The sequence below is a fragment of the Cottoperca gobio genome, chromosome 1, assembly GCF_900634415.1.
Source record: "Cottoperca gobio chromosome 1, fCotGob3.1, whole genome shotgun sequence".
Taxonomy (NCBI): Eukaryota; Metazoa; Chordata; class Actinopteri; order Perciformes; family Bovichtidae; genus Cottoperca; species Cottoperca gobio.
In genome coordinates, this window is record NC_041355.1 from 5,810,915 (window position 1) to 5,827,014 (window position 16,100).

Consider the following 16,100-nt stretch of genomic DNA (forward strand, 5'->3'; position numbering starts at 1 on the left):
TTTTGATTATTTTGACTGATATTACGATTGCAAATGATCATTTTCACATCATTATTCTTTCTTTCTTTCTTTCAGCCCTACTTCTTATAAAGACGGATATTATATTTTGCACATTTCCAGGTGTGTTGATGATAATATCTTCGTGACTATGCTGTTGCATTTGATTATAACAGATGTTTATTTTTCTCTTAACTTCCAGCTGCATTCTGGGGCGACATCGCTTTAGACGAGGAGGACCTGCGCATGTTCCAGATTGACAGGACGATAGACCTCACACAGCACACACACATGCACACACACTCCCGGCAGGGGCACACGTCTGGTAAGTGGACTCAACATCTCACTCTCACTGAGTAATCATCATGTAATGCTCTCTAATCTTTCGTTCCATCTTTCCCCATCGACTGCAGAATAAAGCAGCTTCAATAGGAAGGAAGTAGATAATGGCCACCTGAGGATATCAGCGTTTATTGTGCATTGTTTGTGTTTTTATTCTTGGCTCTTGTGTGTGTCAGGTGGCCTCGAGGAACATGACATTTCTAAGAAGAGAGGATCCTTATATTTACTGCTGGAGAGAATACGCAGGTTCGGCTTCGGTAAGAACTTTACTACTCCCTCTAATGACGGTGGCTTTTCATGTTTGAGCCAATAAACTGATTTCCTTTTAGTTTCTGCAGAGACTTGAAGCTATAATTTGACTTCTAAAACCCAGCTGTCCCCATTTTTGGTCGCTGCTTGCCACCGCAACCAAGGGTGAATAAATCTTCACTGCGTTAGACAATAATCTCAAGCAAGTTTCAAGTGTCTGCAGGTTGATTTTCATGTCATAGTAGAATTAATAGAACTGAAGGAAGGGCCTTTCTTGGATCAGTACTGAGCAGAAAGTTGTTTCTTCTTCTGCATTTCAGCTGCAATTAAAGATGGACAATAGATACACATGTCTTGGATGTCTTGTAATGTATCAGTACAACAATAAATAACAGTTTTTGTAACAGTATTCACATTGTAGCCAGTAGGTCTGTGCAAGAAATCATTTTGACTCATTTTAACGAGCAGCAAACACGCGAAGCAAAGCTCGTTGTTCCACTATAATGTGAACACAGCTTGAATCATTCAAACCCCAGGTTTTTCATTCAATGGAGAATGTCCATGTCACTGTTTTGACTTCTTTTGTGATGAACAAGTTGGGCACCTCTGAAGCACAATCTGACCCTGATGAAGGCTGTGGTTGTTTTCAATACTCTAAGTGTTGCTTGACGTTTAACAGATTAAGACTGCTTTCCTTCTTTATGCTCTTTACCGATAGGCTGAGTTTGTACCACGACCCCGACTCTACTGAAGCACAATCACATCCAGAATGTTTGAGTTACCTTTTTGTTTTAGCACTCAACTCAACTCATTCAGTAAACAATATAAACTTCTTTAAATTACATTTTTAATAAAGCCGTATATTGCACAGCCACATCTATATCTGTCTGAGTTTTATTACCCTCTGATCTGAGAACAAACTTTGAAAGGTCGCGTATAATAAGAAATAGTGTGATCCAATAATCTCAGAGCACATTTATGAATTGATATTCATAATAAGAGACTAGTTATTTATTCTGTCTGAACTCACAGAGCAAGAACTTGTGGTAAATGTAGATTTTGACTGTCTTTGTCCTCGCTTGTTTAGACTATCTCCCCAAGAACTTCAGCAAGGCAGCTGCCAATCCAAAGAGCCAAATCGGGAAAGGTGGGAAGACCGGGAAGGTCGTCAAGAGGCGTATTCCTCGAGCGGCCACATCCCGAGCTGAGAGGATATGGCCTGGAGGAGTCATTCCCTACGTCATAGGAGGAAACTTCACTGGTAAGCAACTGTACTGGACTGCTGCCCGTACGGCTCAACAGTGAGATACACACCGATGTGTGATTGTGCAAAAGTAGAATGTGAAATGTGTGTGTTTCAGGGAGTCAGAGGGCCATGTTTAAGCAGGCCATGCGTCACTGGGAGAAACAGACGTGCGTAACTTTCATTGAGAAGACAGATGAGGAAAGCTACATTGTGTTCACCTACAGACCCTGCGGGTGAGTTTGGTGAATCTCTTTGTGTGTGTCTGTGTGTGATTGTGTACGAGTGTGTGCCTAGAGTTCAGGAGTGACCTTGTCACGGCGAGAGACGATACGGTCACTCAACAATGGCTCCACTTTCCTTCCTGTCCTGCTGCTGTTTCCCCATCCCACCAATCACACTACTCACTCTCAGTTTTTTTGTTCATACGCTGCAGAAGTGCATTGTTCTGTCGAGTGGCAGCACGATGGGGTCATAGTGTGTTTGTACAGTGGTGGTTCTTCACTGACTGGTTGTAAGGTTTTTCGATCAGGACGTCTGGGTTTATCTCTCCAAACTGTTGTTTTGCAAGTGGTTGAAAGAGTAAGACTTGACCAGCTGTTCTTGTTCATGGTCCAGTACCGGTTGAATAATTTCTTTGGATGTGCACACTCCCTTTGAATTGAACAATGGAGGAGTCTGGAGAAGTACATTTTGAATGATATCTTATTTATTTGTATATTTAAATGCCATTTAGATGAGAAAGATCCACGTGTTTACAGATGATGCCAGTTTTCTCGTGCACTGTGATTGGCTGGCTGCATCAGAGATTAGACACTTTAATCTGATGTATAAATACCCTGCAGCTTGGAAGTGTGACAGAAACAGACAGAGACAGAGAGAGAAATGCAGGAAAATAAGTAATGTTTTATAATTAAACCACAGTACATGTGTGGCACATGTTGTGGGAGAAGTGCTGATACCAGAGCTGCATATGCCGGAAGAAAAGACTCTATCTACTCCAGTGACTCCTGATCCTTCGCCTGCAATCAGCTCACTGGATAACTTTAATCAGATTTGTTAGCCTGGCACGGATGTCTCGGCTAACCAGAAGAAAACGTGTGTGTGTGTTTGTGAATGTGCATGTGTGTGTGAGCAGCAATATGTGAATTCTCACAGCTTATGAAACTGCAGCGTTATCAGAGCGTTGTATGTAAATAAATCCTGATGCTTTCCCTAAGGGGCAGGAAATCCTGAAAAGACTCTGCGTGTGTGTGTGTGTGTGTGTGTGTGTGTGTGTGTGTGTGTGTGTGTGTGTGTGTATTCATACAGCACTACTGATGCTTTTTTCCACTGCCAAATGTGTAGTAAATATCATCCGCCTATCTCCCTGCTATCAACTTCCTACTAATCCTTATTAGGTGTTGTTCCTATGTGGGTCGTCGTGGCAACGGGCCCCAGGCTATCTCCATAGGCAAGAACTGTGACAAGTTTGGCATCGTGGTGCACGAACTGGGCCACGTCATTGGCTTCTGGCACGAGCACACGCGGCCTGACCGTGACGATCACGTGACCATCATCCGCGATAACATCCAACCAGGTGAGACTCAGTACCAACGATGCACCTGGGTCTATGTGAGGATAAATGACTTGACATGGACGCCACAGTAGCATTAGAATTGTGAAAAAATAAAAATTGTGCAAGGACTAGATGCACAGTGTTAAGTGTTTGTAGCAAATCTGTCCACAGGGGGCTTTGTTAATTGATTAAAATTTAAAATAGAAGAAAAAGATACATTCATAAATACATACACCAACAACTAGACCACCACCAAGGCCAATGGTGCCTTCACTTGCTCCTCGTATCGTCCCTTTTCTGTGTGTTCATGAGTCGTAATGTGGAAACAACATGGACACTAAAAAGACGTGTGGTATTTTATTGCTTAGAGCGTTTAAACAACGCTTAGATTATTTGTTTTACACTTGTTGTACCGACTTGAGAGGGTGTTCATGTAAATTCTCCAATTACTCTGACACCAAATGAATGGAGCACAAATGTCCTATCTCACACTGTTCAAACATAATTTGTGTCTCCACCCCGTGATTCAGATCTGTTCCAAAATCTTATGACTTCATCCTTGGTCCATGCTACACCCTTTCGACAAGTTTTATAAAAAATCAGGCCAGTAGTTTTTTTTCCGTAATCCTGTTGACAGTCAATCAGACTAACCAAGTGGAAACATTACCTCTATTAAAAACATTACAATGATGTTGCATTTTCAGTTCAGCTCATTTATTATACAAAGCTGCTTGTCCAAATGAGTTATTGCATAATGCAAGTTTATAGAGTCAAGTGAGGACATTTATGGACAAAGTGTGAGTTAGTGTTCGACCCTGTGTGAGTGTGAATGAGGCTTTTAATGACTGTGAAGTCACCTCGACCCTCCGGACTCTTTTCTTCCCACACACTCCTCTGCACCACAGCGCAGTCTGACAGGTGTTAAATCAAATGACACAGCGATGAATCAGACCGACCCGAAGCTTATATATAGAAACATATCAGAGCTCTCCCCTGCGCTGCTCTATTGGTCTTCAAGTATTTGAATAAATGTCCTTATCTATGCCCACTTAATCATTTAAATCATACTATGTATGATCGGTTAAGATTATATCTGTATGCGTTTATGGTTACACAGTAAAACCTTCTAACGCTGCATCTCCTTGCGTGTGTGCAAATGCGTGTATTTGTATGTGTGGTTCCCAGGCCAGGAGTATAACTTTCTCAAGATGGAGCCAGGGGAGGTCAACTCTCTCGGGGAGCCATATGATTTTGATAGCATCATGCACTACGCCAGGAACACCTTCTCACGGTAACCAACGGCACAGTCTTATCTCTTGACTTGCAAAAACAGAACGTTCTCAAGTCTATTGTGTGCTCTGAAAGTTTGTGAAACATTGATCTTGATTGTTTTTTTTGAATGTTTCTATTTTCTGATGTTGTTTAGTGGAGCTGAGAGTTCGAACTGTCGCTACTCTATTCAACATGTTAACAATTAATAAAGAAAGACTGCAACTTTTTGTGGGCACGTAATGAATTACGATCTGCACACATTTCTAACATTAACGATATTTATCAGGGTCATTGCTGCGCTTGTGATCGACAAGCTACAACTTAAAAACTTAAAACAGAGCAGATGTTTTAGCCAGGGACCGTTCAAGAGTGAGTGCTAAAAAGGGATTTGTTTTGTGGAAGGGGTCGTCTGTAGTGATGAACCTACCGAGAATTATCACTTGAATCTGCAGCTCCCCTCGGCTTTACGGAGCTTTATAGCGTCTTTCTTCTCATTGTTTGACTGTCCAGCTGCAACTTCGCTGTTTTGGTTCACTCTCACTGCTCTCATGGCATCGTTTTCAGCAGGCAGCTGTTCTCTAGTGAAAAAGCTCTAATAATCCACTGTACAATACCTGCCCAGCGCCAAACAGCAGACAGACACAGTTAGCGACTAGCTAGTGGAGCATTTAGCTGAAATACAGAACTTCCTCATTCATCAGGTGGACAGAAACACGACTCCAAATTAATGATAATGTTGCTCCGTAACGGTTGTGTTCCTCATATCGGCTCAAAAGTTGATGTTCACAACTAATTATTGCAGGTTTGAATGTTTTTTAGAGATACATTATCCAGCAATTCACAAATATGAATGTGAAATGTAAAAGTCTAAATAAACACAGATTTATGCTGCTTTCCTTTCATTTGAATAATCTCACGACCAACTAGACTAATCCTGCAACCCTTTGTGGGGGTCTCAACTCTGAGTTTAGAAACCTGAGTTCTAATCAGGCTTTTGTAGACATTGGCAGCTATAGCACTCTGGATATTGGATAATGATCACTTACAGGCCCACTAAAACTAATGGAAACTTTCAAATCCCTTTGATACAAATTCCTTTACCATGATTTCTCCACCATCTGAAATTGGCCAGTTATTTGTCAGTGAGAACGGCCATGGGTTCACTTTCCATGCTCTCCATCTGCTTTTTAATCTCTGAATTGTAGACTCTCATAACCTCATCTCCCATTCCCCACTCCACTCCTACTCACACATTAGAAGAAAACACGAAACACAACATTGGTGGGGCGATCAGTATTTTCTCTTAAAACATAAGTTTAGTTGTTTTGAAGATATAAGAATGTGTGTTAAATCTCTCTTTTCCTTCCTGAAGGGGGATGTTCCTCGACACCATACTTCCATCCAGAGATGAAAACGGGGTCCGGCCTGCTATTGGCCAACGCACCAGGCTCAGTAAAGGAGACATTGCACAAGCAAGGAAGCTGTATAGATGTCCAGGTACTGATATATTTACTAAGAGACCAGTGTGTGTGTGTGTGTGTGTGTGTGTGTGTGTGTGTGTGTGTGTGTGTGTGTGTGTGTGTGTGTGTGTGTGTGTGTGTGTGAGAGTACTGTCTTTATAGCCAGGAAACAAAAGATGACCTCTGTTTATCTTCTCGTATCATTGGCGTAAAAATGTGCCCGCCCCTCCATTCTCCAAGGCACAGTTAAGTGCACAGAGGTGAAGTTAAGTAATTTGTTTTTCCATGTGACGCTTCCCTCTCTGTTTTCTCACACACACATCACATCTTCCCATCACTGCGCACACCGTGCTGTTTGAGGCGTCTCTCTGGTCCCTGTTGCACGGTTCTTACGTGATCTGGATCTGCTCTCAAGCCGAGCTGTGATGTAATGTCGCAACGGTTTACAATCACATATGCTGCCATCCCTTTTTTGGCCCACACAAACATCCCCAGGACAGGTTCACGCTTTAGGTCATCATGTACGCATGATGTACTGTTTCCGAGACAGACAGATTGAGTAATATTTGTCACCGTTCTCGTCAAAGCCTCTGTTTCATAGTGTTTTTGTGTGTGTATTTATTCATTTTGACAAATTTCGCTGTTAGTACACCATTTATCTGACAATATACAAGTATGGATTTTATTTTATTCATTAATAATAATAACTCCACATATATTACATATATATATTGTTGTTCTACTAAATCCATTTTGATACTGGAGCGAGAACAACACTGTGTTTGCGTGTCCCAGCTGGAAATGGATACAAATTCAACCTTATAAGGTCATGTATGAGTGATACCATATTAACTGACAGATGAACAGACCCCAGGGCATTGTGGGGGAAAACAGCATGCATGATGGGATAGGAGGGGCACATTTGGCTAACCTCCTTTTGAGAGGGAGCGACGGCGTTAAACTCAGAATGAAGCATGAAGAGTGCAATATTATCTGAGAATTTTCCATGAATTTCCATCCAGCTGCAATAGTTTTATTGTGTTGCCTGCATTGTGGTAAATTTGAAGTCTGACAGTCTTGTTCACTTACAGTAAATGAGTTAATTCTGCTAAACTTAAGGCTTAATGACTGTGGTTGGACCTCACATGTGTACTGACACACACAGGAATACAAACACACATACTGAAACCTCCAACATGCGAAACTAGAACAAGCCAAAACCAACATGAAACAGGACTTTGTTTTGGACGGTCATTTCAATTCCTTTACTGTTTAACGAATCAGTCTAACAGTTTCCACATGGACAGATGAGATATTATAGAATGAGGCTGTTGTTTTGACAAAATAGTCAAGTTCTATATTTATTTTGGTAAATTGGCAGTAAATGATGGGTGATAATAATAGATATGAGAGCCATGTGTTCTTTAGTAATGTACCAATCACAAGCATTGTTACACAGCTGAAAGGATTACGCACAACAGCAGGACTCAACCCACAAAAATGTAACTCCGTGTGTGTGTGTGTGTGTGTGTGTGTGTGTGTGTGTGTGTGTGTGTGTGTTGCAGCATGCGGAGAGACGCTCCAAGAGTCAACAGGCAACTTCTCATCCCCTGGTTACCCCAACGGATACCCTTCGTACACACACTGTGTCTGGAGAATATCTGTTACACCCGGAGAAAAGGTGCATACACACACACACACACACACACACACACACACACACACACACACACACACACACACACACACACGCTCTTCACCACTTCAACATCTGTATTAAATATGTTAAATATTTACTTTTGCTCCTCCAGATTGTTCTTAACTTTACCACCATGGATCTGTATAAAAGCAGTCTGTGTTGGTATGACTACATTGAGGTTCGGGATGGATACTGGAGGAAAGCTCCACTGCTCGGTAAGATCAAGGGACAGTCAGCCAGAGGGGCACTGGCTACTCTTTAGTAAACTGGCTGTTCTTATTTGCTTGTTCCTTCATTAGCTTTTTAGTTCTGCTGAAATCACACACTGAAATCAACTCTGGTTACATCCACACTAATACGATTACAATGCATAACCTTTGCTACGTTTGCGCCTAGCGTCCACACTACTCCGGCGCTTTGGAATCCCTAAAACAGAGACTTTGATTGCATTTTAGTACGGGCTGCACGGGCGGAGACAGAGACCTTTGAAATCAATGACCCTAGTGCTTCCTGATTGGGTCTTATCAGTTACAACGTATCCTTCCCTAATTCGTCACGCCCCTATCACATGACACTTTTCCCGAAAAAAAACCAGCGGTTAATATCCAACATGGATAACAAATTACAGGCGTTTCCTTTTTAAATCGGCGTTTTGAACCCGATCTGTATTAGTGTGGATGTAGCCAAAGACTGTGACTGTAAAGCCGTGTTCAGACGGACAGTACTTTATAAAAAACGTTTGTGTTGTTATCATGTTTTCATCACATTTCATCGGCTGTATTTCATCAAAAACCATTGGACAACACAAGTTATGATTCATACAGAGTTTGTTTTCATGTGTGTGTTTTTAACAGGCAGGTTTTGTGGCGATAAAGTTCCTGACGTCTTGATCTCCACTGACAGCAGGATGTGGATTGAGTTCCGCAGCAGCAGCAACTGGGTGGGAAAAGGCTTTGCTGCCATTTATGAAGGTAACTCTTCTACCATAGAAACACCAATATTCAAATAAATATTTATAAATACACAGATTGTAAACCCACTGTACATGATGAGACAAAGGCTGGGTGCAACTTTGATGAATGACGTTAAGATGTTTTCTTGCATAATTCATACATATACGTGTGTTTCAGGTGTTGTTGGTCAGTGCAGTTTATGCTAATCTGTACTGTCTGTCTGTCTGTCTGTCTGTCTGTCTGTCTGTCTGTCTGTCTGTCTGTCTGTCTGTCTGTCTGTCTGTGCAGCAATCTGTGGAGGGGAAATCACCAAAGACTCAGGACAGATTCAGTCTCCCAACTATCCTGATGACTACAGACCCTCTAAAGAGTGTGTGTGGAGGATCACTGTGTCCGAGGGATACAACGTCGGACTCAGCTTCCAGGCCTTTGAGGTGAGTCACTTTGTGTGTGTGTGTGTGTGTGTGTGTGTGTGTGTGTGTGTGTGTGTGTGTGTGTGTGTGTGTGTGTGCGCTCGCGTTCAGGAATGTCTGGGTCAAATTTCACGCTCGTATAGCTGCTAGGAAGGTAATAATGTTAGTGGTGTGTGTGTGTGTGTGTGTGTGTGTGTGTGTGTGTTTGTGTGTGTGTGTGTGTAACAATTAGTTTTGCGCTGTAAAAATGTCAATGTGCTCAATGACTCAATTTGTCCCCAACCTCATATTACTCTGGTGAGGTGAAAGTTCATCGTTACACAGCAGCGAAGATCAACTTCATTTAAAATCCCTCCGGATCTCAGACGCTTCATTTGGCTAAAACCACACAAACTTGTAAAAAGATGAATTTTCCTTATTATGTTTTATTTGTATGTTATATTTATTTATGAGATATTTGATGGTTACAGGATGGATGTTGATATTCACAGCGGCATTGTGAATCTCACCGTGTGCATGAATGTTTTTGCAGATCGAGAGGCACGACAGCTGTGCTTACGACTACCTGGAGGTCCGAGACGGCCCTCTTGAGACAAGCCCTCTGATTGGTCGATTCTGTGGCTACGACAAACCCGAGGATGTGCGCTCCACCTCACACACACTGTGGATGAAGTTTGTATCAGACGGGACGGTTAACAAGGCCGGCTTTGCTGCTAACTTTTTCAAAGGTATGTGTCAGTTGATTGTGTTTTCTCACATGGCTTTTAGAACAAAGTGTTTTTTTCATGTGTGAAAATAAATGTGCGCTGACGTGTGTGTTTTTCAGAGGAGGATGAGTGTGCCAAGCCAGACAATGGTGGATGTGAACAGAGGTGTGTAAACACTCTCGGCAGCTTCAAGTGTGCCTGTGACCCGGGCTACGAACTAGCTCCTGACAAGAAGAGCTGTGAAGGTAACTGTGTGTGTGTGTGTGTGTGTGTGTGTGTGTGTGTGTGTGTGTGTGTGTGTGTGTGTGTGTGTGTGTGTGTGTGTGTGTGTGTGTGCTGAATTCATGTTTGTATGTGCATTCCTTTGTATGCCGCTTTGTTTTTCTGTAGGATATGAGTCTACACAGTACCTCACCAAAAAAACATCCGAGCAGCCTCCATCAACAGGAAAAAACATCTTTCTGACACAAAGCCACATGCCTCGCTGCGCAAATGCCACAAATGCTGTGAATGTCCTTTAATCCCACGAAATAGATTAACTACCCGTAATGACCCACATACTGAAACAACTGAACAAACCACTTCTGAGGCGGCGAGAGAAAAAGCTATGCTGGTGAAATATTCAAATTGTGGTTTTGTTGTTTTTCATCGACAAACAGTAGTTAAATTTTTTTACAGCTCGGCTGAACAAGTTCAAATACAACGATAATAAATATGGTCTGGTGTGAAGACAATGCTGTGGTGAACTGTACAGTTATTATGGTGTCCTGTCACTTGCATTAGGTCACGTGACCTACTTCGCCTTAAAATGAAAAAACATGAGCAGTAACAACCTTTTATTAACACATTTCACTCTTCCTTTGAGCTGAATCTGCATCATACCAGAAATAAAACCCTCCGGACTAAAATAAATGCAGTTTATAACTGTGTTCATCAGAAGTGCGGCAGTAAAATCTCCTCATTGCACGTAAACCGACCGCTCAAACATAAAAGCTCTGTTTCTTTACATGTTGGGGATTTGACAGTTTCTGCAACCTGGAATGCAATAATTCCCAACTATAAAAAGCAGAGCATTAGAAATTGTACAAAAACAACGGACTTAAGCGTTGAACAGAGTCACCACCGGCTGCTAATGTACGATACGGTTTGACAGGTTCAGGAGAATCCTTCCAGGATGTAAAATAAAACGGCTCAAAACTCATTTTTCTATGCAATTCTGTCCACGTGGCTTTTAAAACATGCAAACACATGTATCATTTCCTAGGCTTGTGTTTGTGTGTGTGTCTGTGTCTGAATTGTTTGTGTGTTTCCAGCGGCGTGTGGTGGTCTCCTCTCCAAATTGAACGGGACCATCAGCACTCCTGGTTGGCCTAAAGAGTATCCCCCCAACAAGAACTGTGTGTGGCAGGTGGTCGCTCCCACTCAGTACCGCATCTCCATGCAGTTTGAGGCCTTCGAGCTGGAGGGAAATGAGGTGAGTGTGTGTGTGTGTGTGTGTGTGTGTGTGTGTGTGTGTGTGTGTGTGTGTGTGTGTGTGTGTGTGTGTGTGTGTGTGTGTGTGTGTGCTGTCTGTTAATTAATAATATGGAGATGTTAAGCATAGTAGCCACCTTGTTGATGTGTGTGACGAGAGCCTTATTTGTATGTTTAGGTGTGTAAATATGACTATGTGGAGGTGCGCAGCGGCCTTTCATCCGACTCTAAGCTGCATGGTAAATACTGCGGCACTGAAGTCCCTGAGGTCATCACCTCTCAATATAACAACATGAGGATTGAGTTTAAATCTGACAACACCGTCTCCAAGAAAGGTTTCAAGGCTCACTTCTTCTCAGGTAAGAAACGTGTGTGTGTGTGTGTGTGTGTCAGTGGGTGGGCAGAGTGTTTGGAACATACAGATGAATAAGTTAATTATGCTGAAGCAGCAGTTTGAGAAGCTCCTAGTGTGGATATTTTGATACTTTAATTTCTAATGACTATAATTACTTTAACTTCTAGTGCTGCACAATATTTAGTTTTTTATCATCATCGTGATTGTGAACTTGTGCCTTTAACACATCGTGAAAGACGACAGTATTGAACTCAGGGTTTGTTTAAATTTAATACTATGTGGTTAAATATCAAAAACACTTAAAGCTGGTAGAAGATGAAATACAAGCCGCAGTTTTCATTCATGATTTTGTCTTCTGCCCACCTCCACTGAGTGTTTGTTTGTGTCTACTTGCATGGTTTCTGTTATTTGTGGAAATATCCATATGTTATGTGTGCACACCCTTCTGTTTTTGTGTCTGTCTGTCACGCTGTGTCTCCTGAGCCTCCACCAGCTCTCAGGCCTCCACCCACCCACCCTGCGCTCTGCCTTCTCTCCCTCAGACTGGCTGGCTCTGTGTCGTATGATTGTGTTTGAGTCATGCCAGGACATAAAGCGCGGCCGCTCTCCCACCCGTGGCCTTGTCAACAACAAGCTGGCAACCTCATCAAAGGTCAGAGGTAACATGACCTCTCAATCGGACACTCTGATTGGCTCTGGTCTACCGTGTTATGAGGGAATGGATGGATCCCGTTTTAATCGCGTGGATCATCTTTGAATCCATTCTCCTCTGGAGGGAAACATGTGCTTTGTCCCAATTCCATGCTACATATCAATACTACTGACAGTACTATAGTCCAACAATACAATTCAATTTGAACATTTAACGACTTTCAGCAGAATAATGATATTGTTATACAAATGTTTGCAGTCCGAATTAATAATTAGTATTTTTATTTTTAATCAAAATGGTTATTTAAGACTATTTTACACATATAAAGAGTTTGGTTTTGGTATTATCTTATACACTTTGAATATCAGTTCGATTATTTTATTTGACTTTGCATACTTCTTCCATATTTTAATTTGATTTATTCAAATTAAATGATTTCATTACCTTATTATCATCTGCAGTAGAAACACAATAAATGAATGTACTGTACCGTTTTATAGTAAAAGAAAATATTCAGTGCATTATTGGTCGTCAATCAAACAGCAACTTCGACAAACTGCAGCCAGTTTGAAATTTGGAAATCTCTCAAATTTATTTAGATTTATACTTAAACTGTATTAAGTTTAATTTAATTTGTTGAAGCTGTGAGACGGTCCTTCTATTTCTGTTGTGTGATTGGACAAAAGTGTCCTTTAGCACCACCCTCAAAAATCAAGTGAACATAGTAAGTATGTATGTTATTGCTTAATTTTGTTACTTTTCAAACATTCACACGACACACTGGAAACCTCTGTTTGTACGTAGTATGGGATTTGGACACAGCTATGACTCCCCGGTAAAAACGCAACAAATATCTCCTACTCGCCGTTATCGGGATGAATTTGTTGGATGTTAACATTAGATAATAACAATTTTAGGAAGTTGTCCTGGAGAAAAGATCCAAATTTCTCTTTTCTTACTCTAACATTTATAGTAACTAAAAGGGAAATGGCGGAACGGATCCGACAGGAAACTTCAAAGTAACATTTCGCCCGCTTCCTCCTCCGTCAGAGGAAGCTGTCAACTGGATGAGCTCGTCAAAATTAAACTACCTGCAGAACACCTGGAAGTGAAAGCGCCCAGTGGAGCGTGGCTTCACAGAGACATTGTGTGTGTGTGTGTGTGTGTGTGTGTGTGTGTGTGTGTGTGTGTGTGTGTGTGTGTGTGTGTGAGTGGCTCTGCTATGCTATTGTCAGACGCTTTTGGTTGGCAAAAATCCATCAGCTTTAGGGAGGTCCCTTCGGCCTCCCACACACTACTAATCCATGTTTGCACGTGTGTGTGTGTGTGTGTGTGTGTGTGTGTGTGTGTGTGTGTGTGTGTGTGTGTGTGTGTGTGTGTGTATGCATGTGGACATTGTGTGCTTGACCTGAAGAAAGCTACAATGAACACTGTAGCGTCAACCGCAAAGCTTCTTAGCCTGTGTTAGGGTGAGACAGAGCCCACAATAGCACCGTAATACCACATCAGACACAGACAAACACACACACACACACACACACACACACACACACACACACACACACACACACACACACACACACACACACACACACACACAGGGAGAGGAGGATTTAGTGGTTTCATTAAAAACAGATCTAGTTTGATTCACAAGCTCTTGAGTTGAGGTGAGACTCAGCGTCTGTGTCTAATCTCACGTCTCTTTATAGGAGTCTGTCTCTCACTCACCGTCACAAACACACTCGGCTCTGTCTCCCACACTCTCCCTTCCTCATGTCTTCCTGTAAATCCCCACCTCTCTGTTTCTGTCTCTGACACCATCACCGTTGTCAACGTTGCAGCCCCACAGAGAGCGAGTCTTCCCTGTGATCCTCCAGTGCTCAGCTTCACTAAAAGGGGCTTTGTCATCACTCAGTCACACTGAGGAGAAGCCATTTGGTTAGAAGAAGCCACAAATTTAAGGACGAAGGAGAGAAAATGAGCAAGAAGCGAGAACAAACCCCTCAGTTGTGTTCTTTCAATTTTGTTTTGAGGCTACAGATATCCAAACCGTTTAACCTCTCAAGCAGCTGCCTGCCGGCTCTTTAGAAACTCCTGCTGTGCAGCAAACATTGTTCATGTTTACAGACAACTTTATTCCAAGGTCTCGTGGAGAACTAAACCTCCAAAGATACAAAGTGTGTCAGGCTGAATTTGAGGGAAATGTGTATAAAACATTTTATAAGACATCTGGAAATTGTGCAGCCAATTAGAAATTAAATCTTTATGTTTGAATATTATATTATTATATTATTATAGTATAGTTATATCACTCACTGTACATATCATAAAGCCTCAAGAGGTATCACAAGCTGATCCAGAACATGTATAATACTGTCAGTGTGGGATATTAATAACCTTAAAGCTACTTAAAGCGAAAAGGAAAGTGAAAATTTGCTTTCTTGAGATTTCCATACCACCTTCACATCTCTATTGTAAATGTGAAGCTCCAGCCAGCAGCCGGTTAGCTTAGCTTAATTAGCTTAGCTTAGCTTAGCTTAGCTTAGCTTAGCTTAGCTTAACACAAAGACTGGCTCTCTCTATCCTAAGGTGACAAAATCTGTATAAAATATCTTGTTAGTTTAATTTGTACAAAAACCAAAGCGTAACCAGAAATCCTTAAACAGTTATTTTGCCCTAATAATAATAGTAATAATAATAATAAAATAAAAAATAATAATAATAATAATAACCGTTTGATATACAGCAGTAAGGCGTTATTGTACTCTCAAGACAACCAGTTGTCCTTGTTTATATGCATATTTATGGAGCAAAGTGCTCCAAACTCGAATCAATTTATTCATGGGGGGATTTGTGATCTACATTTAGGCGTCACCATGACAACTTAATGTCCCACATATACTACCATGTGGTGAACGTACAAATCAAAGGGAATTAGGTCTCCAGCATCTTTCCAAATGTATGACATGAGGCTCACAAGATCCAACGTGACGACAGAAGCTCTCGGCATATATTTACAGTTTCTCTTCAGATGATCATACGACTGATTTATCAAAGGTGGTTTGACCACAGAGCAACCAAAACCATGAACCAGCATCACAAAGACAGGCACACAGACACACACAGACACACAGACACACACAGACACACAGACACACACACACACACACACACACACACACACACACACACACGCACTAACGTAACCCTTTGTAGTTGACTGTTCTAACTTGTGTTAATGCTTTCTTGTATTACTCCTTCCTTTAGGGCTGCCTCCCTATTAGTCCATTATTCATTTTTAAATGTTTTTTCCATGCTGGAGAAAAGCTTGACAGGACTGCTGTGTCAAGTAAAGCCATTTTGGGGAGGGGTTTAGCATGCTGTCCATTGACCAACCATCTCTCTTGGCTTTAACTCTCCTAACAACCTGTAATAAAAACTTTACCTTGCAGTCTTACTGTTGATGTGGGTGATCGTGTGTGTCATCACTGTCACCTCTTATTTCCACTGTACCTTCTTTGTTGACCTCACCTTCCTAGTTTGATTTGATTTCCGTCTGGTCCTCTTCTTACACCACTTTGTTTCTCTGCCTTTTCCCTGCTGTCTGTTCTTCACTCCTTTTCTTATCATTTCTTTTTTTTCAAAATCTCTCCTCCCCTTCCTCAAGTTCTCATCTTTCCGCTCCTCTCCCCTGCTTGACCTCTTGCTTCCCTTTTTTTTTTTTTTT

The 16,100-nt window shown here is 41.7% G+C and overlaps 1 protein-coding gene across 1 annotated transcript in view; it reads left to right on the top strand.

The window, feature by feature from the left end:
- Window positions 1-16,100, top strand: part of tll1 (tolloid-like 1) — a 39,402-nt gene that overhangs the window by 12,903 nt on the left and 10,399 nt on the right. The window contains 15 exon segments of the mRNA XM_029438458.1: window positions 200-322; window positions 516-596; window positions 1,676-1,849; window positions 1,950-2,067; window positions 3,232-3,410; window positions 4,575-4,680; window positions 6,034-6,158; window positions 7,687-7,802; window positions 7,933-8,035; window positions 8,675-8,791; window positions 9,062-9,207; window positions 9,719-9,914; window positions 10,013-10,138; window positions 11,207-11,367; window positions 11,545-11,725. Of these exon segments, the coding sequence (XP_029294318.1) occupies window positions 200-322; window positions 516-596; window positions 1,676-1,849; window positions 1,950-2,067; window positions 3,232-3,410; window positions 4,575-4,680; window positions 6,034-6,158; window positions 7,687-7,802; window positions 7,933-8,035; window positions 8,675-8,791; window positions 9,062-9,207; window positions 9,719-9,914; window positions 10,013-10,138; window positions 11,207-11,367; window positions 11,545-11,725 (2,052 nt within the window).